This window comes from Hylaeus anthracinus, unplaced genomic scaffold (assembly GCF_026225885.1).
Source record: "Hylaeus anthracinus isolate JK02 unplaced genomic scaffold, UHH_iyHylAnth1.0_haploid 11981, whole genome shotgun sequence".
NCBI lineage: Eukaryota > Metazoa > Arthropoda > Insecta > Hymenoptera > Colletidae > Hylaeus > Hylaeus anthracinus.
In genome coordinates this window covers 1041973-1068911 of record NW_026534329.1, presented here as the reverse complement: position 1 = coordinate 1068911, position 26939 = coordinate 1041973, and the positions used below count along the sequence as shown (strand labels likewise).

Here is a 26939-nt window from a genome sequence, read left to right as displayed (position 1 = left end):
CTGTGACAATTGTTAATCAGAAACTAACAATGAGTTTGTATAACTGATTGTACTAAACGGTTCGCACACAATGTTCGATAATCCGTTGTTTCTCTTAATGGGAGATTAACCCCTCGCGCTTCAAGCGGTTTGGCTACGTTACGTTCCAGCAGCTCCAGGTCGCGCGCAAACGGTTTGGTATGTCGCCGTAGCGGCGCCCGTAGACCTACTATGCAAAAACATAGTGACAAGAACTTAAAGTATGACAAAAAAGAAACATTTATAACAGAATTAAGAGTGACGTTCGTAATTCCTAGAAATATTTATTCATGCAGAAAAATGTATAATTAATGCGAATTATTATCTTGTAAAATATCGCGAACGCGGTGATGAAACGTTTCGTAATTAGGATACAAGGTCCGAAACACTTTAATCATCTCTGACGATACTGTCCCTACTCGTTAGTGCGAATAACATTTTAAGCGTGTTCATTACGCCAAATTATCGTTGACGAAGGTCGCTCGTGAAATTGGTACTTGATACCGATAATGAAGTCTCATCTTCTCCGATGTGTATATCATTATTCGCATCCCTTTGCAAATTCATTTTATGTAAATAATCCCAGCTAATATATTATCTTGCGTGACAGTCACATTGAACAAGACTTGAATAATCTTGCGATTTAGAGTGACATCATGAATGACATCGAGAACGTTATACTATAAATCATTCATATAAACCAGCTCCAATAATTACGTAATTCGTCGTACGTAAGTTTCTTGTAAATTAATCCTACTTTCTTATCTCGGTGACCTTTATCAATCTTCCATACTTTCAACAAACTTCCTATTTACATCTGTTTTTTGCTTTCTCTTTGATAATTTGCTGTTTTTCTTTCTTATCTCCATTTTTTTGCTTCTATATATAAAATATGTAACCGTTTATAGTAATAAACTAATAAGCATTCTCGGGACAGCTAATATATCCTTCTAGAATATTAGGTTGCTGATGAAAAAGCTGATAAACGACAAAATAAATGCATGCATCGTAAAACGGTTCTCATTACCGAGATGTACGCGAACTGTTGCAGTGTTTGTTGCGGTATCCACGTAACGAATCCACCTACCTAATTAAGCTTTTCTCTCTCATAAAAATCCAGGTTGCGAGCCTCGGTAGCGAAAATCTGCGAGATATTCCTTGAAATTATTGAACTCGTCTTCATCCCAGCTTCTGATACCGATCAACGTTAATTTCGGTGGCGTTTTTCATTCCTTAGTCCCTCCTTGGCAGCGAGACTCCCTCATTTACTTAAATTTTCCTCATGAAACTAAAAAGTGTGCATTAACGTAATTTATGCCCCAATAAATCAGCCGCGCCACCGCGAGAATAATTTCACGAGGAAAAAGCGGAGGATCGTTCTTTACTTCGCGCAGAATTTTATACGTTCCCGCGGTCTAGCGACGTTACTCGCATTCCCGCGAAGCAGGTGCACATTCCCAAGCAGACAATACGCACAGAGCACCATCAAACGGACAACGCAGTTTATTGTCAATTTATTTTGTACTATTTTTACAACCAATCGAGATCAAAGAGTATAAGAGTATAAGAGAATAGTCGAGAAAATATTTCAAAACATTTCTTAATTCAACTACGTTAATTGATTTCAACTCCAATTATATTTGAATGAAAGCTGTGCTCAATGGAACCGAGTGACGCAAATGGGACATTGTACGACCTAATTTTTATGAGATTGCGATCAGACGACCATAAAAGCTGCGCAGAGAGAATGCCAAAGAGAATTGCTTGGGATTCGAACGGCTGTCCAAGCTGGTATCGTATTTACGATATTGCTGTTCCGCGGAGTAACTGCTTTGTCGTACGATATCGTTTGCCACGAGCACAGGAAATAACTGTGCCCGGTAGCCTGGTCCAAAACTTGCCGTTGCCTGACCAAACGAAACTTGATTTCTGCCTCTCGTTCGTCGATGGACGTGTATTTTCACCGATGTTAGTTTAATCGTTGGCTTAGTCGTGGCTCACCAAAATATAAAACATTTGTTTTCTCAAAATATTTAACGATCTAATGATGATAATGTAATTATACCAACAGGAATACCTTCTTTGGCAATCTCAACTCGACTTGTATTTATTTGCATACGTTCTCTATGGAAAACTTTTATACTCGAATACGCAGTAAATGCATAAAATCTGCGATTCAGTTATGACGATTTAGCGTTAAAAGTACCTGTGGGAAGCGTTCAAACGAACTAAAAGTTATTTGCGCGAGCGAAAGTTTCGCGTCCCTGTTTTACTAAAGTATACAATCCTTTTGAGCAAAAAGCGAGGACCCTCGTAAAAGCCATGGTTGGTCGGCGAGGATGGCAAAGCCCAAAAATAGAAGAAGGCTGAAGATAAAAGCGACGCGTGAAACATTCGGGTTGTTGGAAAACTATCGTGGACAAGGTAACCGCGGGACTGAAAATTCTCCGACGTTCGAAGTTTCGCGCAACGATTCGAAAGTGTCAATCGGAAATCCTATTGGCGGACAGGGAAAAGCAGGAAAACGTTTCGGTGTTCCGTTCGTTCGTTCGACGACGGTGCCTATTTTCTGGTGAGTTTGTGCATTCTGTGCAGTTTGCGTTGCGGAGATCACGTAGGTTTGAGTAAACAGAGAAAGAGACTAATGTAGAGGGGGAAGAAAGATCGACAACGGGAGCGCGGTGAACAAACCATCAGGATTCGGTCAATTGCCTTCGCCATCTCATTTGACGACTATTGTTCCACGCGTGATAGCTTTCGCTCGACGAACTTTTGGCAATCGCTTTTTGATCATCTCTCCGTCCCACCGTTTTCCTCTGATCACGACTAAAGAATCATATTCCGTCGACGTTGAACAGCTGATGGAAAATATGAACCTACAGCAAAACTGCTAAGAGTGTTAGGTACGCGTGACTGTTTGTTTAAACCAGTTATGATACAAGTGTATGACTTCCTTCAAAAGAATGAGAGAAAAAGGAAACAAAAGTTGGTAAAACTGTGTAAAACAACGCGTCGTTGGCTGTCGTCGAGGTGGCCAATGAAACGTGAACTTCGGCGGGCTCGGAGTAAATGGAAAATTTACGACAGCGGCACACGCCAAATATTTTGTATATTTATCGTGTCTAGCCGTCTCGAAACTTTCTCAAGATCAATCCTACCTCCGCGGTTCGCCGACTTTGATACCAGCTGCCAATATATCACGCGGTCCTACAATAAAGCTCGTCGTCCGCGACCCACAACATCAAGGAACTCTTTCGTCTAAAAAGGAAGAAAATTTATGAAGTACGCTCGGTCGCTCGGTAGGTCAAACGCCACTATAAGCTGAGTATATAGTTGTTACGAGGTGAGCTTCGACCACTTTTCTTTTACCGAGATAAAGAGGAGTATAAAGGTTGCGGAATATACCTCCTGGAACATTATTTTTTCTTTTCAATTTAGATAATCTTTAAGAAACAATCCCATAAATCGGTACTATACCCTCTGAAAATTTATCTCACGAAGACTCATACCGTGAACATCCGAATAACAGATATTCCATAAAATTTTGGTATATAAAAAAAAAAAAGTTACATTTACATGAAAATTGCTTTTCAAATGACGTTACTTTCGTAAATGAAAGTCCCGTTTGATTCCTATAGAAGTCAATAGGAGAATGCGTTTGCGATGTATCTTTAAAGCTGGCACTGCAGAGACCATGCCGATGCTGTGGATTAATATTTGACATGGAGTTCGAAAACTGGAACGGCACTCGGTTTTATTGTGAAATCAAATTCATCAAAATGAACGGAGGCACCTGCAAACCCGCAGTTGGAATACTTTGCCCTTTTGATGGACTTTTATAAAATTGCAAGTACCTATTCTCGCCCGAGTTTATCTCGGAAAATATCCACGACTCTGAAACCTACTCTAGTTATTGCAATCTTTATCATGAGTTCATACTTGTCAATATAACTTCATAACTAGCATTTATAGCATTGTCTTTATCTCTAGCATAAGATGCTATGGATCCTAAGCTTGAAAATAGCGAGATTCCAAATGAAGTTAATTTTAAATGTATTCGCCATTGAAGAGCAAGAAATGAGAACGGTGCAGCGACGCAAAACAGAGGTAGAATTCCTGTTCCTGTCTCGACACGGATTCCGCGAAGGGTTCGAAGAGATGTTTTTGTTAACGACAGCTAAGAACACGTCGAAAAGCCGAGAGTACGACGCGTTAACGAGCATTACACGTTGCGATAACGAACATACCAGAACGACCTATGCAATTCACCGTAACACCGAAGGATACCTCTTCCTAGATACCCACCGGACAGGTACCAAGTGTCTACAAAGACGCCCCGTTAATTACAAGAAATACATTTCGAAGTTGAAAACTAACAATTTCCAGACAAGAACAACATCGTTATTTTTGCACAGTGTATCTACCGTATTCGTGCCTATGAACACGACTTGTATTAAGCAAATTGTATCTACGTGTAATTGTACTATTATGGCGTCACTATTACAGATAAAAAACAAGGCGCATCGTTGCTAGTGAACGACCATGTCCAGCTTTAAAACGACACGGTTATGGCAGATTTCGCGTTCATCCCGAAATATAAGAAGACTTTTCGCGACAGTCAAGTGTTAAACCTTCTCGTCTACCTACATGAATATTTCACTAGCGGAGACCGCAGCGGTACGCTAGCGGTGACATAAATCTACTCTGGCAGTGCCTCGTCGCTCTTGTAACTAAATAGACTCGTATTGTAAAAACCGTCTATTTGACGTTGCCTCGTTGCACTGGCAAAAAAAAACTCGGGAACGAACAACTCTGGGAATGGCTGCGACGCGCGGAAGTTACTGCCACGGAGATAAACTCGAAACGTTCGCGGTCAACAACGATTTCGTTTGTGGTAAACGTAACATGGATGCTGCATCTTATTACAACGAATCCAATCAAAATAAAGTATAAATAAGTTGTGGTTGAGAACTGGTGTTACGACAGCTTAATCTTCCGCGTGATTCTAACGCGTTGAATCTGAGCAAGCATAGTTAGGTAGCAGGCAATAGTAGGAATGACAGAATGCGATTAGTCTCCGTAACACGGTACGTCGTTATTTCAGGGCTGCAATGACAGATATGCATTTCACGTTGGGAAGAGCGAATTGGATTATCGCAGGAAATCAACGTCTTTATCGGAGAAGGTAAATTTATGATACGATTAATCGCAAACTAATATCCTATCGCTATCCGGTCCCTAAATACGATTGTCCACGTTACGCTATCGTGTTGGAGCGATTTAGAGGCATGTTTAGAGACAGCGATTTATCCTCGATAGTATGAAGTAAAATCGACGCCAGTCATTGTTCTAGGAGGTGTACTAGAGCATTTGTCACCGATAAAGAATGAACGGATAAAGCAGAGACGAATGCTTTGTCAAACGAGTACAGCCAGACGCCTAGTAGACAAATGCAAGATGCTTTGGTCGTTTGTATCTTGGAATACATTCATAAGTGCAAGTATAAAGTAGGATAAAAGTATCAATAGTCGAGGCGTTAGAGAAGATGCAAGAGATATATAGCACTCGATAGCTTCGACTCATTCTGGAACTTAATATCGAACCGAAGGTGCAGGAAGCGTCCATTACTAGCGCGTTTATCCTAATTTACGAAGCAAAACTTGCTACGGTAACTCGATTTTATATACATATTTGCAATCATTATTGAAACATACCATTTAGGTAGAATTTATTTCTCCTAATAACAGTGAAGACGCTATCGCTCGCAAATAAATCGCATCGAAAGATTACGGGATTTCTCGATGGACAAACTTCGTAAAAGCGCATCCAATGATTCTTAACCCATAAAATACGAACGAGCGAATAGGTTGAGCTCCGTATTACGCGGAGAAACGTAAAAAGCGCAACCGAGACTACGTATAATACTACAAGATTTACGTTCAACTGTTTTTAAGGCGCCCTGGAATTTTCCACGGAGAAAAAGGTATCCAAGATGGATGAGTAACGAATACATCTGTCCGCCGAATGGCGAAAACCAGCGAACAATTTCAAGAAGAAACGTCAATCGACGTCAGGATCGACCAATCGTTTCGTTCGACTTTTCTTTCCCCTATCGTTGATCGTTCGTAGTCGCCACGATTTCTCGGTCTCAGTTTCCGTTTTCAATGGTACGTTTTGCCACGTTAACTCTGCGTTAAAACAGGAATTATTTTCTTCCTCGAATGGCACTTTCCTCCAATACCAAGTTTCACATCGGGACACCTACTTTTAGCTTAGATGTAAAAATTGATGTTTCCATTTATTATTCACGTTTCCAATCAATACTACTCGATATGACGGCTGGTGTTTACTATAGCTTTGTATGCTCAATCTAAATATGTACACTCGCGAGGGATGATCTTTACACGATCATCGATGCTCCGTCAGCATTCCGAACATCGTCTGGAAGATGGCTCGATTATACCAGCACGGAAAAGATTTATTTTCACTTTCACCTTACGGATTGGTTTAAGCATCTCACGTACATACGGCTTCGTGACATATTTATTGCCAACGGAAGCTGCGATAAGAAAGATTATTATTAGCGGAAGCCGTGAGAGAGATTCTTATAAATATCCGTTACAGTATTCCGAAATGGGGCTGTCGAGCAATTCATTTTTCTCATAAATTTTTATGAATCGGAGCACTCCGGATCCACGAAACTCACTCTCACCCCTAGAAGGTGAAGGACGTGCTCGGCGTACAAGCGGACTCCGAAGAGTTCGGTGACGAGATTTTTCCCCTCCGCTGACACCAGCCTACCACGTTGTCTGAAGCGACTTGTTTCAGCCGGTGGCCGTGTTCGGAGATGCCGAACTCTCCATTGGCCATTCTTCAGACTGAACGCGTCACCGAATCCCAACGCCGCGCCACGCTCCGCTACCAACAAGATTTAACTCGCACACGTGAACATTTTCCCCACTACTTCGCTCTAACTTTGTACGCGAATCTCCAACGTGAGTCGCAACGAAAGAAGCCTGGAATTCGCGGAATTATCAAGTTATTTTCGATCGGACTTCGAAGATGTTAAGGTGCTCGGAATTTCAGCTATAGGGTATGATAGAAAACAGTGTTCGGGGTTTACGTGATTTCGTGTGCTACAAATATAACAAACGTGACGAAGTTTAACGTTTAGCGTGCTAGTAAACTCCCTGTATCGCGTAAGTACTGGAAAGTCTAAGCATGTAAATATATAGAAAGTGGAAGTTTAGAAAGTTTTGATTTTAAAAACTAATTTTACTGAAACTTTGTAAGTTTTCTTGTAAACTTGCCAATTAGGATTGCCTGGTTGCTTTCTCGAGTTTCCCATGCGTTCTGCATACAAGACCTGTTATTCTAAGTTAGTTACAAAGTTCTGGACACGATCCGCGAGGAATAACAATGATCCTTGTAACGATGACGATCATAGAATACCTTTCTGTAAACGTCGAAGAAAGGCTGGTTGTAAGTATACGAAAGAAACGAAAGAAGAAGGGTTACGGGAAACAGGTGGAAATGAAACAATTTTCTCGATCACAAGGGATTTTGCCGCGACAGTTGAAACGTTCGAAGCATCGTTAACGACGGAGAAACTTGTGGCTTAGAGTCGATCAGCGGGCTAACATTTTTCATCGAATTCGAGAGAACGTTTCTATAGAAATCGTGCGAAGGAAACGTGCAGGACGGTCAGCCACAACCGTGACGCAGCATCGCAGGAGCTGCAGTTTCCGAGGAAATAGAAACGTCCGACACGGCCCGAAGACGAATGTCTCGATGTGCGAAATGGCGATAGCGAACGAACGCCTTCCACTATTCGACACCGCTGATTCCTGGCTGGTCCGATTCGATTCTTTTTCCCTTTTGGACACCTCTACTACCTGCGACGATTTCAATTCCCCGATCGCGATCTTCCTTCTATGTCAACGCAAAAGGATCCGACACTGGTATAAAATCAATTTTCTATCGAGGAAGCGATGCCGTTGACGGTATTTAAAGGAAAATATATGAAAATCTCTTGTCCTCGACTTCTCCTCGACAGAATGCTTTTTCTGTACGTCATGCTACAAGACGGGATGCAACTACAAAAGGTAGTACCCTGAAAACTGGGTCGAAAATGTTGACGATATCGATACCGACCTCAATACCTAGGTACGCGATTTCGCGTTAACACGCGAATTGAACCCTATTGGACCGACCTAAATGATTTCAATGAAAATTTCAATGAAAATTTAATACCGATCGAAAATACAGTGTCCATCGCTGTGGTGACCGAAACGGCTCGAACACGCGGAACCGAATCACGTCGTAATCAATGGCCGCGTTTTGTCTTTCATTCTGACAGCAGGAATATCCATGCCCGTGGTCTCCTAGATTTAAATTTATCCTAGGAAATTCCATTTTGGCGAATCTCCGATTAAGATGAGAAAGAGAGTGATAACTACGAGAAGAATACAGGGACGACAAGCAGGGATGAAAAGCAATTTTAAGTTTAAGCTCAACTAATTTGGAAAGTACTTCATTTCGTTGTCACGTATAATGACTTGAGCCATATGCGTCAATCACACCTGATGGATGTCCCTTACGGAATGCAATTGTATTTTTCGCGCACGACAAATCTGTCATTTTCGACACCAGCCATCGGTTAATTGCGCAATTAATCATCGCCTAATAAGAGCAACCGACGCGGCTACCAATTAACGCTTACCGGTGTTGTGTCACTTATTCTATTCGAACGGTCAACGATAGTCTGAATGCCATTAACATTGTATTCTCCTATATTTTTCTTGTTTTTTTCCTCAACTCATGTTTTTTCTGAATCACTTCGTAGACTTTCGTATATGTTAAATTGCAACGGAGTTGAACGTATCTCGAATTTCGTTTTACGAGTCATTGATATTCACTCGTCATTGCACGGGATAAACAACGACGTTTCCTGGTTTTTCCAAAAGCATTGGAAATGTTCGATGACAACTCTTTGTTCTTGCGCCTTTACACAGGATTCGCTTTATAGTAAACGGGCCATGGCTAACGCTCAAGGTCCGCAACTAATCTCTTCACGGGCTGTTGCACGTGGCGTTCCTCAGGGCTCTATCCTCTAGCCTCTTCTGACATACATACGCGTCGCTCACCTTCATCGTGTTTGTAACCACATGCAATATGTGTCGATACCATGCAACCCCTGCACAACAAACCCTTCTAAGATTGATATTGTAATTCGCAAACTGGAATCAGACTTTGACAGTATACACACCCGGTCTGCTGCATCTCATGGTTTAAATCCTCTCGAAATGCCTTCTCCTCGTGGTCGATACTCTTCACTTACTAGATAAGCTTCTTGTTACTGTGAACGTTCTCGAAAACTTGTGTTCTCTGAATCCTGTTACCCGTATCCGTCTGATCGTCTTCTATCCAACTGCTTCTGTCTCAATTCCTAGCGATGTTTCGTTTTTATGCGATCAAATATTTTGTTTCTATACTCGACATCCGCTAACTACTGGTCTCCTTTTATTTGTTTACTGGATTATTTGTTAATGATATAATCATATTTCAATAACCGTAATAGACGTATAGCATTCATTACATTACAATTATAATATAATGCACGATTATTGGTTCGTACACGCTGCATAGTCGTAACACTTCGTTAGCAAACTGTATGTAAATTTCATGTAAATCATATATGTATAATGATTAGCTTTTGCGTGGTGTCTGTTTTTCGAATTAATCCTGACTTTAATGATCGTTTACTACAAATATGGGTTCAGTTCCTGATGAATCAAATCAACGTATAACAATTAATCAGCGTCGTTTATTCCGATGAATAGTTCAATTTTCATTTATTTCTTTTTACGTACCGTTGATAAAAACTTTTTTCTTTCGAAGGGTGTTAGCTTAACTGATCCAGCTGACGGTCGCGTGTGATGCATGCAAATCCCATAACGGATCGTTTAGAAATTATCGCGATCGTGAAATTGTGTTTTTCAACACCGATGCCTAAACGTAGATCCACGAAAGCATTTCAGAGAAATGCGATACTTTTCCCTGTGTTTCCACAACAGGCTTTCCCTGTCCTGTGCCCCTCCGCGTGCACGCATTATAAACTGAATTCACGAGAGCCCAAATATACCGCGAAAAAGCATCGTATAATTCGCGAGTATAGCATGCATTTATGCGCATGCATTTCTATCGTGCACACACAAACACGCGTTTACGTTTCAACGGTATGGGAAGCTTCGTTTTCAGATTAAAGGTACGCTTTATCGTGTATCACAATGGTTTTGTCGAAAGATTTCCGATCCGATTCGAAAATAACAGAAATAAATAAAACAAATTGCGTTAAAACGATTGATAACAACCAGAAATTAAATCACTGCTGAAAAACAAAAGAGTCCAATTGTGCATCGATATTTCTTCTATCGCTTTATTTTGCGCATCGCTCTATCATGACTCGTCCTCGTTATTTTCTACTGGCATTTTCCTCGTTACCCTGCCCATTATTACGATAAGCAGCCTATCGAATGTGCCTGCGGTAAGAATTTGTTATATTTTCGCTTATCGGTTTCATTTGTTTAAACCTTAATTCGTTTAAACTGTGTCTAATTTTGCTACCTATTAAAAAACAATTTCGCGTGTAGTCAATCGTCGGTGGTTCTGGACGAACTTCGAACCATACAAATTGATTTCTGGCGGTGATTTCTGGCCAGTGTTTTAATTGCCCCAGCTGCGCGGACGTGAAATATCTCTGCCAATTTTGTCGAAAACTTATCGCACGGCTGTGCTCTATTTTTCATGTAGGTAATTGTACATTTGTTGCGTCGACCTCGCTCCGACCAAACGTGAACTAAATTATTCTTTCGTTATAAATTAATTTTCTTTTAGAATTTTCGAAAGAAAGAAAACATTTCGAGCCTCGATAGTCTACTTAACGACAATTTTGTATCGTATCACTTTTGATACGTCGTTTTTTTACAGCAGAGACTGATCTTTGAACGTCTTACGCGAAATTATGTCACGTTACATATTTTCACTTTGACAACCACCGAGGGCAGAAGAACGGAACGGAAAACGACTCACGAGCGAGCTCCATTCGTTGGGATGATTTACGGTGACGAACATTCGCCCCATGGAAATGCTAAAGTACCGAGAGGCGCGAAAATTCGATCGATTCGATTTTGAGGGGGACAAGTCGCGGCCACGCGTGCTCGCCACTTCGAAAAGAATTCGCATGGCAAAAACACCGCGACGATCAATCAAGCGCTATTCAACGACTATAATAAAATAACATGCGGCGAACGGAGGCTTTTTTACCAGCTGCCAATGCCGCTTTACATCCGTCGACGATTTGGGTAACTGAATGACTATTCAATGACTTTTAACGAACAATGGAATCGAGGGGAAAACGCAAATTCTCCCAAAGCAGCACGCTACTACGTTTGTCGAGCTGCGTTTTTTCGCACCGAGACGAATCAATGGTGTAATTAGAGCAGGTCTCTCCTAGCCAATTTTATTTGTTTTCTTATTTCATTTATTTTTTCCAATTGCAAACATATACATGTAGCAATATGTACGCAACAGCATAGCGAAGGATTAATAAAAATCGATTCGATGGATTTCAAAACAAACACACGTCGAAATAAATTACGACTTTATTTATCTCTACCGATCTATAGGTATTAATAAAGTCAATATTTGTTTCCAATTACTCTTTTACATATTCAGTTTAGTTTCGAATGCGAAACCACCTACTTTTACGTTAGTGCCACAAATTTCTGGAATACCGAGAAGCTTGTCGGACAATTTACGAGCAAGAGTAATGAGTAATGTGCTTGTCCACCTCGTTCGAACCGACGGAATTTGCAAAAAGATCGATTTGTCACGAGTGTCTACGCTTTTGTCGAACACGTATATCACTCCACCAAGTTGAAAATTTATCTTTGCGACGATAGTGGATTTCATCTAACGGTAAAAACCGTGTTAACCTGTTTCGCGTCCCTTTAACCTAAAATTACAAACCTAGAAAAACGTCAAAGCCTAATAAACACACAACGATGCACATCTTTTTAATATGAAGAAAGATCGATGATAAAATTCACGTACCATTTAAAACAAATACTCGAGATAGAAGGTAAAAAAAGGTAGGCGAACAGAAAGTAACTCTTTGGAGCGCGAGCGAGTTAAAGCACGCGTTCAATGCCAGAGTAATATGTGGGATTTCTCGGCGGAGATGCGGTTAAAAAAGGAACGAGTGGAATGAAAATAATGTTCCAGGCTAGAGTAGAATAGGTGTGGCATGCCCGGTGGTGCTTCTTTATTTTTTCCTCGAAACAAGGTCCGGAAGTATACGTGTACACCCGGAAGTATATTCCAGCCAGCACAACGGGGGCATAGAAATGGCAAAAAAGGTGAAGTTCCCTTCGTTTATCTGCAAGTTTCACGCCGCTCAGGTTCATATGGAAATTAGTCCTCGCTATATAGAGAGTTGCCGGCCACTAAAAATAAACAATGAGGCACTGCGTTGGTAAGAAACTGTACGGCAAACCAGCCCGTGCTTTCAGTGGGTTATTGATGACCCGTTGTGGCACGAATCGAGCTAACCAGCCCGAAGTTAAAAAGTGTAACGCGCGAGAGCACTCGGCTAATGAGAATTTAATTAACATCGCGCACATATCCGGCTCGCGACATGTTTTCAGCCCTCGACGCCGACGTCGCGTCGTCTCGCACGGAAGTCTCCGACGTTCGCAACTTTGCAATAAACTTCGCAATATCGTGAAGCTTATATTTACGGAGAATCTCGTTTTTATGCAAATCCCGCGCTCGTGTAATTTTCCAGTCCGCTGTAGAACGTTATCGTCCTGCCGCGTTCCGTATTATGCCGCAGTCACCGATACGATGAATGGAGTCGTTCGTTAATACTCTATTAATGCATGATCCCCGGTAGCCATCAACAACTAAATAGTGAAAATTATTTTTAATCTCGCCACGATACAATCGATTTATATACTTGTATATAATTATATACTCTTGCGTCAAATCATTTTCCTATGTTTACTCCGTCAATCACAACTAAGGACAGGTTGAATATGCAATAGGAAATACAAAGGTACTCTGTATTTACTTTAAATTCATGGAAAAGTATCAAGCACTTTACCTTCATCGTTAGTGACGTATCTGCAGTTAAACACACGGTATGCCCGAAACATACCGTGTTATTATCTATTGTTTTTATCGACAATGCGTCATGTAAATTTACATAGTGTAAAGTGCATCCATTTCACATTTCTTCGTCTGATATAGTCATATTTTGAAATCAAAGAATTTTTCTTCTACGGTGAGGAACTATTGAAACAAGAACGGTGCTCGAACTTTCACGAGCGCGTTCGTAAATTTCGTCAAGCATTAATGTACATAAATACCATCTAGTGCACGTTTATTAGCATATTTCTCATACATAAATACATAATACTCTGCTCGAACGTGAAACCACATCTTCCGATTCGGTCGTTTCCGAGAGAGGCCGTTATGCAAATTGCTCGCAAGTATCAATAAGGACCGTGAATTATGATCGACAGCATTTTATCTTCGAATAGAAATAAGACAATGTTCTATGCGGAAACATCTTCCGACGTTGAATGCATTTCAGATTATTTACAATTAAGCTTGTTTACAATCTGAGAAATTCAAGTCTAAATTGATTGGAAACGAGGTAGATTTAAAATTAGTTCCTTCGAGTGGGTCTCGCGAGATTACGTTTTGCTCCTCGAACATTCGATTTTTTAAGTTTCCATACAATGAAATAAGTTCAACCATGTAAAGCGTTTTTTCACTGGAAGTATGACTACTTTGATTCTGATAAGTTATGCAAAAAGTGGACGAGAAGTTTCCATGTTACCTCGACGAGACGGTAACGAAGCGATATCACGACCAGCTCTATAATCACGGGGCATTATTCTTATTATCTCTCCTTGCGGCAACGTAGAGCAAATTAAGCCGTAAAACTTTACAGTAAAGTACAAGTCTCCCGTAAACTATGGCCGTTCTGAGCGTTCTTCTTAGGTTTATTAATTATTTGCACCTTAATCGATCCCCAGAAAAGAGACAAAGTATTGGTGATCGTAAAAAATCGCTTAATAGAAATACATGTTCAAAAGGAGGGATGACTAGTTAAAGGAGTAATCGATGGTATGGAACATTTCATATATTTATATACAAAATGTAAAATTCCCCTCTAGCAATCGATATCTTAATTTTAATTTTCATGTTTCACTTAAACAAACAAGGTTGATTTTCCTAACTCCATTGCATCTTAAAACCAAACTAGATACGTCTGGAGCATTTTTCTCTATCCTCAGAAATAAACAAGTCGTTCGGATGGTTCGTTTTACGTGCTTTGCCTTGTATATCCATTTTTACGTTAAAATAGAACACCTTATATGAAATGAACCTATAACACGATGCCCACCGAGAAACACTATAAATACAAATTGCATGCAAACTGCAGAGGAAACACGGCAAAGTCGGATGACACTGCGAAGTAAAACTTTGCAGTTTAAGGGACGAGTACCGTATTGAAATTCCTAAAATATTGCATCCGCCTTATCGGGCTGAACTCGCTTCGATACACTTGCGGATGCACGCCTGCTCGCTTAAACACAGACATTTCCGCAACTTTCCAATGGTTTTATCTGCATATCCAATGTATTAGAGTTGAACATTTACACACTTTAAATAATACATATTCGTGATATTACTTGGAACAGATGTTTATACTGTAGATGTAAACGTGGCTAGACGTGAACAATAACTGAAAATTAACCTAGTCGTAAGAACTATTTTTTTACAACAGGACAATGTTGGACACGATACTTTTATTTTCAACGTTCGTTGTTTAATAAGCTACGTGACGCACCCCTACAAGATCTACAAACTGTTTACTCTTGCATATCAACAAGGAAGTATGTTAAAAAATTTAAAATCGTTTTAATTTGAACAATGAGTCGCATTACTTCTGATAGCGTTCGCGTAAAAGCGATTCGCTCGACGGTAGTTTATAGAGAAATCGCGAAGATCAGTCGATAAGGGATGAAGTTGGAAATTTAGATGGAAACAATCAAAGAGACCGAGAGATATCCCGTTCTCGCGGTAAAGACGAGAGGGAAGTTTCAGTCGCGTTCGCTTCAACAATTTGCTTTCTATACCCTTCGGATCTCGATGTAATCCAAAGGGTTGTCGAGGGTTGCGTTTGACCACGCGCTCGTCTAACTACTCGCCATTACCTCGAGTGGCCTCGCGACAAACTTCGATCATTACCAGTGGTTTGTTTTCGCGAGCAACGCCCGTCCCGACTCCAGCGTCCCTTATTGTCAGAGTTTCGAGATTTCGGTTCCCTCTCATTACGGATTCGGCGCGAATCGCTACGCCACTTAGACCAATACCTTTCGAGCATCTACGATGATCGCCCACTCGATAAATAAAACTGTACCTCTGACTTACTTCAGATGCTCATACGAGCAGGTTCCAACTTTCGATTGGTAGAATGTAAGACATCTCTAGAATCGGACCTCCCTCTATGATACCATGACAAGTTTCGTGTCTACATATGTGTCAAGAATGAAGGAGTTTGGCCTCCCTTTTCTGAGTCGTCTAATATTTTTGTACACTGGACGAATATTTTTTTCATGTTATCATTTTTTTTATTGTCGTCATTTACTCACAGGCAACATGTCTTTAAATATTTATTACTTATTATTTTACAGTGATGTACGTCAAATGATATTTAACCACGCCGATACCTTTTTTGCCCGATCAATATACTTGGTTGTATAACAAATTATCTGACAGGTATTTGAACTTAAAAAAAGGCTGAATGTTTTTTTGTTATCTATAAATATGCGACTGGCAGAACAAACTGAATAAATTTTGTTGTAAATGCGAAGTTTTGCATAATTTTTGCAACAGATAACTAAACTAAATGCGTAAATATAAGTAACTGGAACGGCGAAAGAAGGTAAGTGCGACAAACAACATTTAAATGAATTTAAATGTTGACGTGAATGGTATTGCATCACTTTTGCGGTAATGTACATGGTGCCCCATTTAAAGTTTACACGTTGAGTTGTCAAACTGAATACGATAAGATTGGATAAAGTCGGGATCGGTACAATTCCATGTGAAACAGGAGACCATGTGGATAGAGAGATCAACGATATTTTCCCGAATAAAATACATACTTTTGTGTAAGGTAAAATTTATCTAAATATTTGCATGTAACGTGGAAAATTACTCTATTCTACATAACTACACAATGGCCAATGGGGTAACTGGCTAATTATTATTATCAAAGACGTTATGCGAAGCGCAACTACATTACACATTGAAAATTATACACCTCTCTTTCTGTTTCTTTTCCTTTAAACCATTGAACTCCTGTTATGAGTCACTCTGACAAAAGACAAACTGCCACCGATAATGTCGCAAAAGATAACGAAAATTTCATAAAAGGATAAGTCCGCGAATGCTTAGTGACGCAGAAGCGAGGTGCTAGCCGAGCGCACAGTACCAAGTGAACTTTGCAAAAATGAATTCTCGAAACGGCATGGCCGTTATTCTCCTCGTAACTTTCCTCTGCTTTGCGACGGTAAGAGTCACAATATGTTAAATTGAATATTCGCATAATTATTCATTCCACCTCGCATACATACTCACGCATCTAAGTAAATTTCTCTTCGACTTTTAGCTAATGAGAACTCGAACCTGCTTGTAAAGCATTCATTTATACCAACAAGTTTTATTGCGCTATTCGATCATTCCACCGGCATTTGAGAATTCAATTTGTTTTTCGAAGTCTCTTCTCTGTCAATTTCCGTAGATTTCTCCATGTCCTTTCGTTTCATCTTCAATACCATATTTTTACTCTTCTTTGATCTATTATCCTTATTGCTTTGATACCTAATTGTAATTATTCATCCAATTTCATTTAATTATCTCCCCTTTTTTTTCGAAACGTAACATTTAAGAAACATCCGAAACATTTACACTCTTCTAAAGTCTCGTCACCAATGACCATATTTTTCGACGAAGTTATATTTACGAATATAATATTCGTTGTATCTATCTTGTACCGTAATATTCTCCGATTTCACTTTCTTACGGTCGCGTCCTTGAATACAACATTTGACGATATAATGGAACAGCTTGTCCACGTCGAAGCAGCCAGTTTGATGACATACCCAGCTGATTTATTTCCTATAATTCAACGCGTGAGTATGGTTTAAAATTGGTTTACCAATGTATTCAAATAACATTAACGTCTTAAAGGAATTATGCACATACGGTAATCGTTTATTACATTTAATATATTTTCAGTTTATTGCTGCAATAATGGCGTGGATAACGAATTTGTTGAAAAACTTCGAACCGGGGAATATTATGCAGCGCATGGTGCAATTGGCGCAACCTTGGTCTACATTGGCCCAAGCCTTCATTTAATGGATGAAGTCCTATTATATGACAAAACGTTAATCATGAATTAAACTTGATATTTGAGACATGTCGTAAAATCTCGTTTGTTCTCCTGAATCCATACGTTAAATTTTTGTTGTTAGGTGTCAGAACGTTTGTACCAATTTTATTTATTTAACTCGTAGACGAAAGATGAATAAATACACATAGTGTTATGAACGTATATTTTATCAGAAAACAAAGCCTCGCAATATTAAAGACTAATCTTTGTACAACCTTGCAAAAAATATTAATTATTACATGAGTGACATCGAATTACGTTGTACGGATCTCCCTTTGCGATTTTAACCTGCAACACCAGTCGACTAAACTCAAAAACTATTTCTTACGTGATATTACACAATACGTTTCCAAGCGTTGAAATCGATCTATCCCACCACTTGAATCGGAAGTTTCACTGCAGTTCTAACTCGTCCGGAAGAAAAGTTACTCGTGTATAGGTACTATTTCTTGCACGACGTGTTCAACGGTTTCGATGAAATTCGGAACACGGTGACAATTTCGTGCATAGCGTATGGATGTTACAATCAAATTTCATGAAAATTCGTTCCTGTATGCTTCGAATCGCCAATGCACGCTTCAAACTATTATATAATATTTCCACGGAGCGGACGTCGAAATAGAAAGAAGAAAGAAACACGTCAGCGTTTGAAACGAGCGAATTGTTCTCGGGAAATGGGCTACGTCGTGCGTCGACGGACGTGGGAGAAATGCATTTTCGTCTTGCGATATCAAACAAAACATCGTGCTATATAATAATCGAGCAGTGACGTTTCAGCCACCGACACCGGTCGACCGTGTCTCGATCTTTCATAGTTACGATGAACCATCATCGACCGCGCGTCAGTCGCGCAATGACTAATTACTCGTGTTAGTAATTAATCACGCTCCGTTAGTTCAACTTGTACATCATTGCAAATTAGACTGCGAAGTCTCTCGACTACGCTTTGTCTTTACGTATCGATAAAGTTAAGAATTTAATCTTGTTCCTGTAGTAATTGAACGCTCCGATAGTAACACACAAGTTTATCTAATTCTGTTGATAGAGGAGCATGTATAGAGATCAGCACACAGGAATCCACGTAGACAGCCAGAGGGAAGCGGAAGGCAGTTGAGCATGCTATCTACTATTCGTTGGCTGCTCTTTTGTATTCAGTAGTCGGTATTCAGTGGCGAGCCGATGGCTGCTGTGTTTGGCCAGGATTTTGACGTTGATGATGAGGGATGATAGATGCGTCCTGCATCCATTACGAAAAGTTGGACTCGAGAGATCGGGAGGCAGAGCGTTACGTGACTGCTGATACCATTTCGCAAACCTTCATACATACATACCGAGGATACGTTGTGTCGCTCTTTCTCCGCCTTCGAGATTATACAATAGACGTCGCCACAAAATTCCACGTTATATTTTCCTCGGTTGCTTTTCTGCCAGTAACGCTCTCGCGCGCTATAGCTATCCTTGTTTTCCTTCCGCCAAACCACCACATTTTTTTGCAAATATATTAGGTCATCCTCTAAGTACCGGGAATTTCCTTCCACGCTTCGAGAAGTGAAAGTGTTGTCGTTTATTTACAATTACATTCAGCAACAATATAATAGTTGCCATAACATTACAGAACTATTCGACGGATAGCAAATTATTTATTAACGTTTAAATAACGCTGTATTAGTGAAATTCGGAGAGAAATTTGTCTATTTTGATGAGTCAGCGTTCGTTTCATCGACAAAGTCGATCTACTGCTCGACGGTACATCTTTTTACCCATTCGTCGAAACGAAAATACGAATAATGGAAAAGAGCGTTTACTACGCTTCGCTGGAATCGAGCAAAAGCCGTGTTTAATTTCCATTCGCTAAATAAATAATAGGGAGAAATGATTTTCACTGAATGCAGGAAAAATACGAGCACGATGCGAAACGGAAATCTGGCAAACAAAAATTTCATCTTTTCCGATTTGAATTACTCAAAAGTGCCACTCAACTGCGATTCGGAACCATTTTTTGTGTACACACGAACGATGACTACTTTTAAAATTTGTTTTTTTCTTTTGTATTTTTTGGAGGACAATTGACACAACGGACAATTTTCTTCTTTTATTTGCAAGATCGACGCTTTTGAAATCAATGGTCTCGTTCGAACTACTTTGGACCGGACGGCAGTTTTCAACGACTAGTTTTTAAGTCTCCGCTTAAGGATCGAGGCAAGTAACAAAACCAATCCTGCGATGTATCGATATTTATAAAGTTGGAGGCGAACAAGTTTAATAGAGTCGTAGATAGCGGAAGTTCGTACTTCGTACGCGTTAAAGCGACTCCGAACGGTTCCAAAGCGAGTTCTTGTGTAAACTCGGAGAACTCGGAGAAAGAGGTACTCAAAGTGTCTAAGAAGCTTTAACGCTTTCCGATGAGATAAAATAAAACGAAGCTCACGGGCTACATATTTAGTCACGCGTCGAGTATCGATTTTCCGTACAACCTGTAACCTCAAACATAACGCAAGCAAGCAATTTGATTTAAGCAACGCTAGATAAATTAGCAAACAACTTGAACAAGTTTCAACTTACAATTGTGAGATGAATACATGTGCGTTCCATGTATGTGTATGTACGAACCAAAAATGCATTGTTTCGAAAATTTGAATGTTTTTCAATGAAACAATTAATGATACTTGAATCAATATTGATCATCTTTTTAGTATTATTCGCAATTTGTATCTACACGGGCATTATTTTTTAAACATCACGTAGACGGTAACCGCGGCCGCGTTCCGCGTAATTGATGCAATTCATATTCATAAGCCGGAATCAGGAAGGGTGAAGTAGGGTAGTTGGCAATGAACGAATATCGGAAGTGGTGAAATAATGCCGTCTTACGGTGAATACGCGAAACGAACAGGAAGGGACGATAATTTCAGAGCGAAGGGAGAGGAATAAAAAACGAGAGAATGCGTTATTACGTGTCTACAGTATCTAGTCACTGGGTAAATATGAATGGCTTTAATATTCCGTGAGCACGAAGGCGCCACTTTTTAAAGTTCATGCATACCCAAGACGTGACCAGAAAATATTACAAGTCCTGGAAATGCCGCCCGGAAGGAAGTCGAGCCCGATGGCAGATAAGAAGCCGCGTGTTCGTACGAACTCCTTCATCGACGATCTTCCGTATTTCCTACCACAGTGCTTCATTGTCACCTCTCCGATAGCTAAGCTTTACGAGGACTGCTTCGAGCTTACGCTGGTTCGTGTCGTATTTAAATCTTTTCGTGTAACTAGGACATCATGCTAGAAGGGCACTCGAACACTTCTAGTTTGCAGCTTCGAGAATTGCTGTTTCTACGTCCATTCGATCTAGCTCGCTTAGACGAGTTAATTAAAAGGCTCGTTTACCTTCCAAATAGTGTTAGCGTATTCTTTCTTTCAGGGGCAACGGCCTCGATACGTGAAAATGTATGTATGCACGTTGTGTGCACAAACGCTTTGTACATAAGTGCATCGGTACGTGAGAAAGAAAGAAAAAAGAACTGACGGGGATATTTATCTAGCGGAGGTAACGCGAGTTTAAGAACTGAAACCCACTCTCCGCAATTATACTCTCTAATGCTATCTTAGAAACTATTGGAGACCCAAGGGATTTTTTTAATGAATCTACAATGTATCGTGTGATTATTACACGCTGTATAATCTTCCGATCACATGTTGTGTTTCTTTCGAATATTGCCAATTTTAACCTCGCGTGTCACACGCTTAGATATTTATAGTAGCTCGCACCAATGGCAAGTATGTTTAGCTTCCCCTAGCGCAACAAATTCTTAACGTACGTGACACAATATCTTGAATTAGTTTAGATAGCATGCTCCAATGTTGTTCCAACCAAAGTTTAATTTATTAATTGAATATTGTTACAGTAAATTCATAACACCAAAAGACAGATGTACCAGACGGAGTACTTGAAATTGATAGGTATCCATTCCAATGCTGACTAAACCGAACAACCATGAGGCTGTGCATATAGGTACACGTTCGTATTCGATGAAACTATGCAAATCAAATCCGATGGAGTCTCGTTCCAGATGACCGCGACACGCGGATAACAACGAGATTTTTCAACGTCCCGAGTAAATTGCGGGGGGATAACGATCTCAAAATTAAATTCCCCATCTGAGCCGCGGGGTGCACGTGTAATGAGTTCCGCAGTATGCCGAACTTTACTTAATAAAAGAACTGTTCTTACTAGCGCGAGGGAAAGGTGCGGAGAATAGCGCATACTATACAGCTGCTAGCATTTTTTTATATTAAACTCGAGCACGCGATTACACGGTACACTTTCGACGAACCCGGTGACCCGAGGTTCGCTTTATATTAACTTGGCAGCTTAAGGTTTGGCTTGTACTAGGTCGTTCAAATTTAAACAGACTAATTTTATTTCTAAATGCACCGCGTGAACTTATAGCTATCTCTCAATTCAATGTTCTCTCTAAAAAAATTCGACGCATCGATCCAGTTCTAAAAATCATCTCACGCCCTGCAACCCCAACCATATAACGTTAATCCGAAAGCAAAAATATTATCGAATACATATATTGCTTTCCACGGAAAATGTATTTCAATTCCAAGTAATTTGCATGTAACATGTTCGCAGAAGCGAAGTTGGTTTAGCGCCGTCCTTTATCTTGGTTGAATTTAATTTCAGCCCGACCAAGTAAAGTGGCACTTATTCTTACGAACGCCACCGACGCGGACGCTTCGAGTACCTTTCGAGGATAGTCGAGTATGGTCGAGTGTTACGCTTCTTGGTCTTGCCCCCTGACATTTTATTTATCTCATTATTTGAGTGATGTCGGGACATTATTCGAGTGAGTGGTGATGGGATCAAAAGGATTTATAAGTAAAATCGAAATCTAATCGAACATCTTTCACCTTTCTATAAGAATACCTTGAAATATAGATACCCAGTAAATTTGTCGGTTACACTACATAAATTTTGCTGAAAATAATGGAAAAAGTATAAAAGTATCGTTCCAGTGTGAAACGAAGCTTGAATGAAACAAGGCTCGCATGGAACGAAGTAGGGAGCATCTATGACCTACACCGCGGTGAACCTGCTAATTTATTCAATTACTTCACCTTTCGTTACAGGCCTTTTCAGCGCAGTCAGAATTCTCTCCACCGTACTGCTTTTCAAAAATAAAATTTTCACTGTTCAGCTTTCTGTATAAAATGTGATGCATTCAGATACAAGCATACGTTTTCTACTATATTTTTTGTACTGATACTTTTAGTGTTTAAAAAAAAAAAAAAATATTCAGTTGATACTTTGATTTTTCATTAGGCGAGTATATAGTGCTTATACTCCTCCCTATCTTGATAAGAGATAAGTTTGCTTAAAGGTAACAACGAGTTGGTAGAAAATAACAATCTTTCGTCGGCCGTTTTTGGAACGAACGGGTGCCGTACGTTAAAATTGATGCGGGAAGATGGAAAGTAACAGGAACATTCGAATGCAAACGACTAACCGCGCATCAGACACTCGACGTTTCACTGGAACACCGAGACACCGTTTGATTAACATTTTCGTCGTTCCTGAAAGTTGAAAGTTCTTAGAAAATTCAAGATTACAAATTTTCATTAAAAACTTTCGGCAATGATTTGCATAATTGCGCTCTGTTGTCTCGCACACCGTGCCACAGATTACGTGAGATTAAACTTTAGTTTGCCTCATGATCTGTCCTTACAGCTTGTCTTGTCGAATTAATAACACCCGCGTACACAAGGAACACTGTTTACCCTTTGCGCGAAAATTAAATTCAACCTGTGTCAGGTGACCCAGGTAGGTTCGAACTAATAAAGAAAATAATAAATTTTTCAAAATGAGAGTGAAACGTTCAACAAGCAATCAACAAATAAAATTAACAATGGGAAATGAATTTCGAGAGACTTCGCGCGAGCGTCAATTTAATTTAATTTGAAAACTTATGAAGATCTTACTATATCGGTCGCTAGTTTGAAAGGTAACGACCGAAGGGCATTATTTAGAATGTACCGTCGCGACGGTCGTTGAGTTGAAACGAATTGCAAGTTCACGAGCCAGGAGAGCGTCAAATACCTCCTTTCAACGTAGAAGAGAGCGAAGCGTGAAGTATGGACTGGAATTTCGCTGAAGTCGAAACGAATATAAGGTCGTGTCGTCTGTTTCGCGATGTGACATAGAACAACTTCGTTTAGCCGAATGCGCGCAATATCCTCCGCGGTGCAGACATTTTTGTTACCTATGTTGTATCTAATGGAACGTCAACGCGATTCATCGACAGTTCCAGTTGCATAAACAAATAACTCAATCTATCGTTAGCTGTCAAACGCTAGACGGAATATAGAGCATAGAAATTTTACAAACTAGAAAATACACGTACTTAGTTTGCACTTTGACAAAACGATTAGTAGCGCTAATTGAATTGACATGTTTTCGTATGGTAAAGAAAACTTACGACATATTGTAATTCGTACCCAGACTGAACGCAAAGATTGGTGACTCTTTGATTTATTAAAGCTCACGGATCGTCGTCGTTCGTATCGTATCCACTTATCGAGCTGTCCGTGTCCCCGAACGATCCGTTTAACGTGCGCATAAAAGCTTTCCCTTACTTTTGCTATCCCCAAGCCAGGTAATTTCGAAGGGATTTCGTCGTCTGTTCGCATCACTGCTTTCGAGAGGGAACGAACCACCGCGCCGAACTGTCCTCGTGATACTGCTCCCTGCTTTATCTATCATCCACCGGCCGAATATCCTTCGCTAGGTTACGTTTTCTTGACCACGGTTCGTTGAACTTGCCAAATAATTCCTCACGGGACGAAGGACCCCTTGGTTTATCGGGTTCGATGTACGCCACCTTCTTTACGAACAAAATTTATTTTTCTCTCTTTGCTTGAGATTCCAAGTATAATCTCGAGAGACTTCTAATTCACTTTTATTTCTTTTTTGAAGTGTAACAACATTGATAAACCATATCTAAGAAGTTACACATTTAACGCGCGGCATTTTACGCACTCACTTTTTTTTTATGGAAGCCGGTTACTTTGGACATGTAAAATGAAATACTTTACGACTGAATATCAAAAGACAAGGGGAAAGTATAAATTTTTAAATAAAATTTGAGTTTATAAATAAAATGCAAGTCAGTCGAATAAACGAAAAATAAGTGAAAGCTGGCGCGTATCGATATTAATGTCAAAGAGATAAGCATAAATTCTTATCGCTGAAATTTACATATTTAAATATTTAAATCGAGACACACAACTATAGCAATTTATGGCCAAACAGTTGCAACCGCATGAAACAAGTGCTTGATATTAGAGGTCGTCGGGGAACGATACAAATTTAAAGGTCAAATATCCAATCGCTGATACAAGGTGGTACACGAACGAGGCCAATTTTTATTTAGAGTGCTTCGTTATCCGTACTTTTATGTCAGAATCTCTATAATTTTGTCGATGGTTGCGTTAGAATGTAAATTTTATATCGGCGTTCAAAATCGATGAAATCGTTAAACACAGCTGTCCAACTCGCGTTCGTATCGTTCATTCCACGTGCTACCTTGCGCGGAACGTCTTCGTTCCGTGCAGAGCTGAGCAAAATTTTAATCTATAATTCATCTGTATAACTCTAATCGTTATATCTTGTACCCTGTACCTGTTGCATCGTAATCCACCGTGTATGTACATTGTACATTTACAACTGGATTCGCATTGTCCGCTGAAAATTTATTAACTTTTATCGGTGTTAATAAAACACCCGCCAATTAGCTTCAGACACGATAAATTAATATATGTCTGTTTGTAGTTTTATTTCGGTCCACATTCATATTTGACTTGTTCTTTAAATACAAATAACTAATAAGTTTCTTATTCACTAACCAAAGGAACCTTCCCTTTTTTTTTTTTTTTTGGAAAACTATATAAGGAACTGTTGCTTTAAAAGCAATAAATATTTGTGTATTGTGAATCGTGCTCCATCGTTATATCGTTTCAATGAGTATTTAACGAAGTATCGCCCATCGAAGTTTCGAACAAAGTAGTAGAAATATGTCCTGTCTACCGCATTGTTATTTTTCCCAACAAAGGATTCGCGCAGCGTATTGTCTACGCAAAGATGAAACTTAAGGAAAATCGTTAAAGTTGCTGCTAAAACAAAACTCCGACACATTCCTTTTTTATCCAAAGTTTATCCCACCGGAATTTCAATGAAAACCGAAACAATTGACTTCGTCAAAATCGGCACAATGCCGTTGCGCGAAGTATCTATACAGACTTTGTCTTTTGTAGCTGAGTTTGAATCGATAGACGAACGTAAATTCCATTTAGTTTAAAGTCTGAACACAAAATTAGTCGTCCAAGGTTCGAATGATATTAAAAAACACAAACTGAACAATTGAAAATTAAAAGTTACTCAAATATAAATATAAGTTGCTTGGAATTCTTATCGGATACCTATGTATACGCAAACATCAAGGAAGATTGTGCAAACTCTTGCCAACGTATTCGGTCTTCGCTCGCGAGACTCGTCACATTCGTGAAATTCAATGCGTCACTTTTCAAATCCTTCCTTCTATCTCCTTTCGTGTTTCCTTCTTCATCTTGCGTTGAAAACAACTCTATCGAAAAATGTGTCAACAGAAGCACTTTTCGATAAAAACGAACGTTTCTACAACTTTGTTCAAACCCTTCAATATGTAGAATGAATCCAAGAACCTAAAATCATAACATAGACTAACGTAAATTCTAAAATTAAATCAATGACACACTATTTTATTCGATACTGTTTAAAACGTTACAAACGCTGATGACGCAAATAGCGAATATCTTGCGCAGCGTCGATGACTTCGGTGAATCATCGTTATCTTGGTACTTGCATGTAAAGTCGACATATATTTAATTTTTAAATAGAAAAATAACGAAAATCCGTACAACGCGTGTATATAATACATAATCCAGGCGACGAGCACACACGTTCAAGAGCATCCTCAGCGCGACATAGTATTGAAAGTATGTGTGGGTTACCTAGTGCCGCAATGCAACATCTAGAGCATTGTAGTTTTACTGTTTCGTTGGGTCCCGTCTGCCTGTTCAAATTCTCAACGTTACGTAACTCGAATCCTGCGATCGAGGACGTAAAAATGACTTTGTTATAGCGATAAATTTAAAGCCATTTATTTCTATTTCAGGTATTAGTCGTCGTCAAAGAATACTTGAATCATGTGGAAGGCGCTGTTGGTTGTTACCTTCTTTATAGCCAAAGGTAAAAGTAGAAAAGAAAACGACATAATAAAATAAGTGAAATTTGATCGAAACCGTTCAAAAATATTGTAGATTATTCAATAGAAGGAAATGTAGTAGA

General features: G+C 39.6%; 2 protein-coding genes across 3 annotated transcripts in view; one reads left to right on the top strand and one right to left on the bottom strand.

Moving 5' to 3' along the window:
* LOC128885612 (tubulin glycylase 3A-like) overlaps positions 1-15706 on the bottom strand; it is a 43992-nt gene extending 28286 nt beyond the window's left edge. The window contains exon 1 of the mRNA XM_054139712.1: positions 14784-15706. The gene's annotated coding sequence lies outside the window, so the exon portion shown is untranslated. The remainder of the gene's footprint in view (positions 1-14783) is intronic.
* The window catches only part of LOC128885610 (lysosomal acid glucosylceramidase-like), a 45537-nt gene that overhangs the window by 16406 nt on the left and 2192 nt on the right, over positions 1-26939 (top strand). Inside the window, exons 1-2 of one of the 2 annotated variants that reach the window (XM_054139709.1) lie at positions 19653-19753; positions 26767-26840. In XM_054139709.1, coding sequence (XP_053995684.1) covers positions 26798-26840 — 43 coding nt within the window. In that variant the 5' untranslated portion in view covers positions 19653-19753; positions 26767-26797. Of the gene's footprint in view, positions 1-19652; positions 19754-26766; positions 26841-26939 lie in introns of those variants that run through there. The other variant, XM_054139710.1, reaches the window with a different exon arrangement.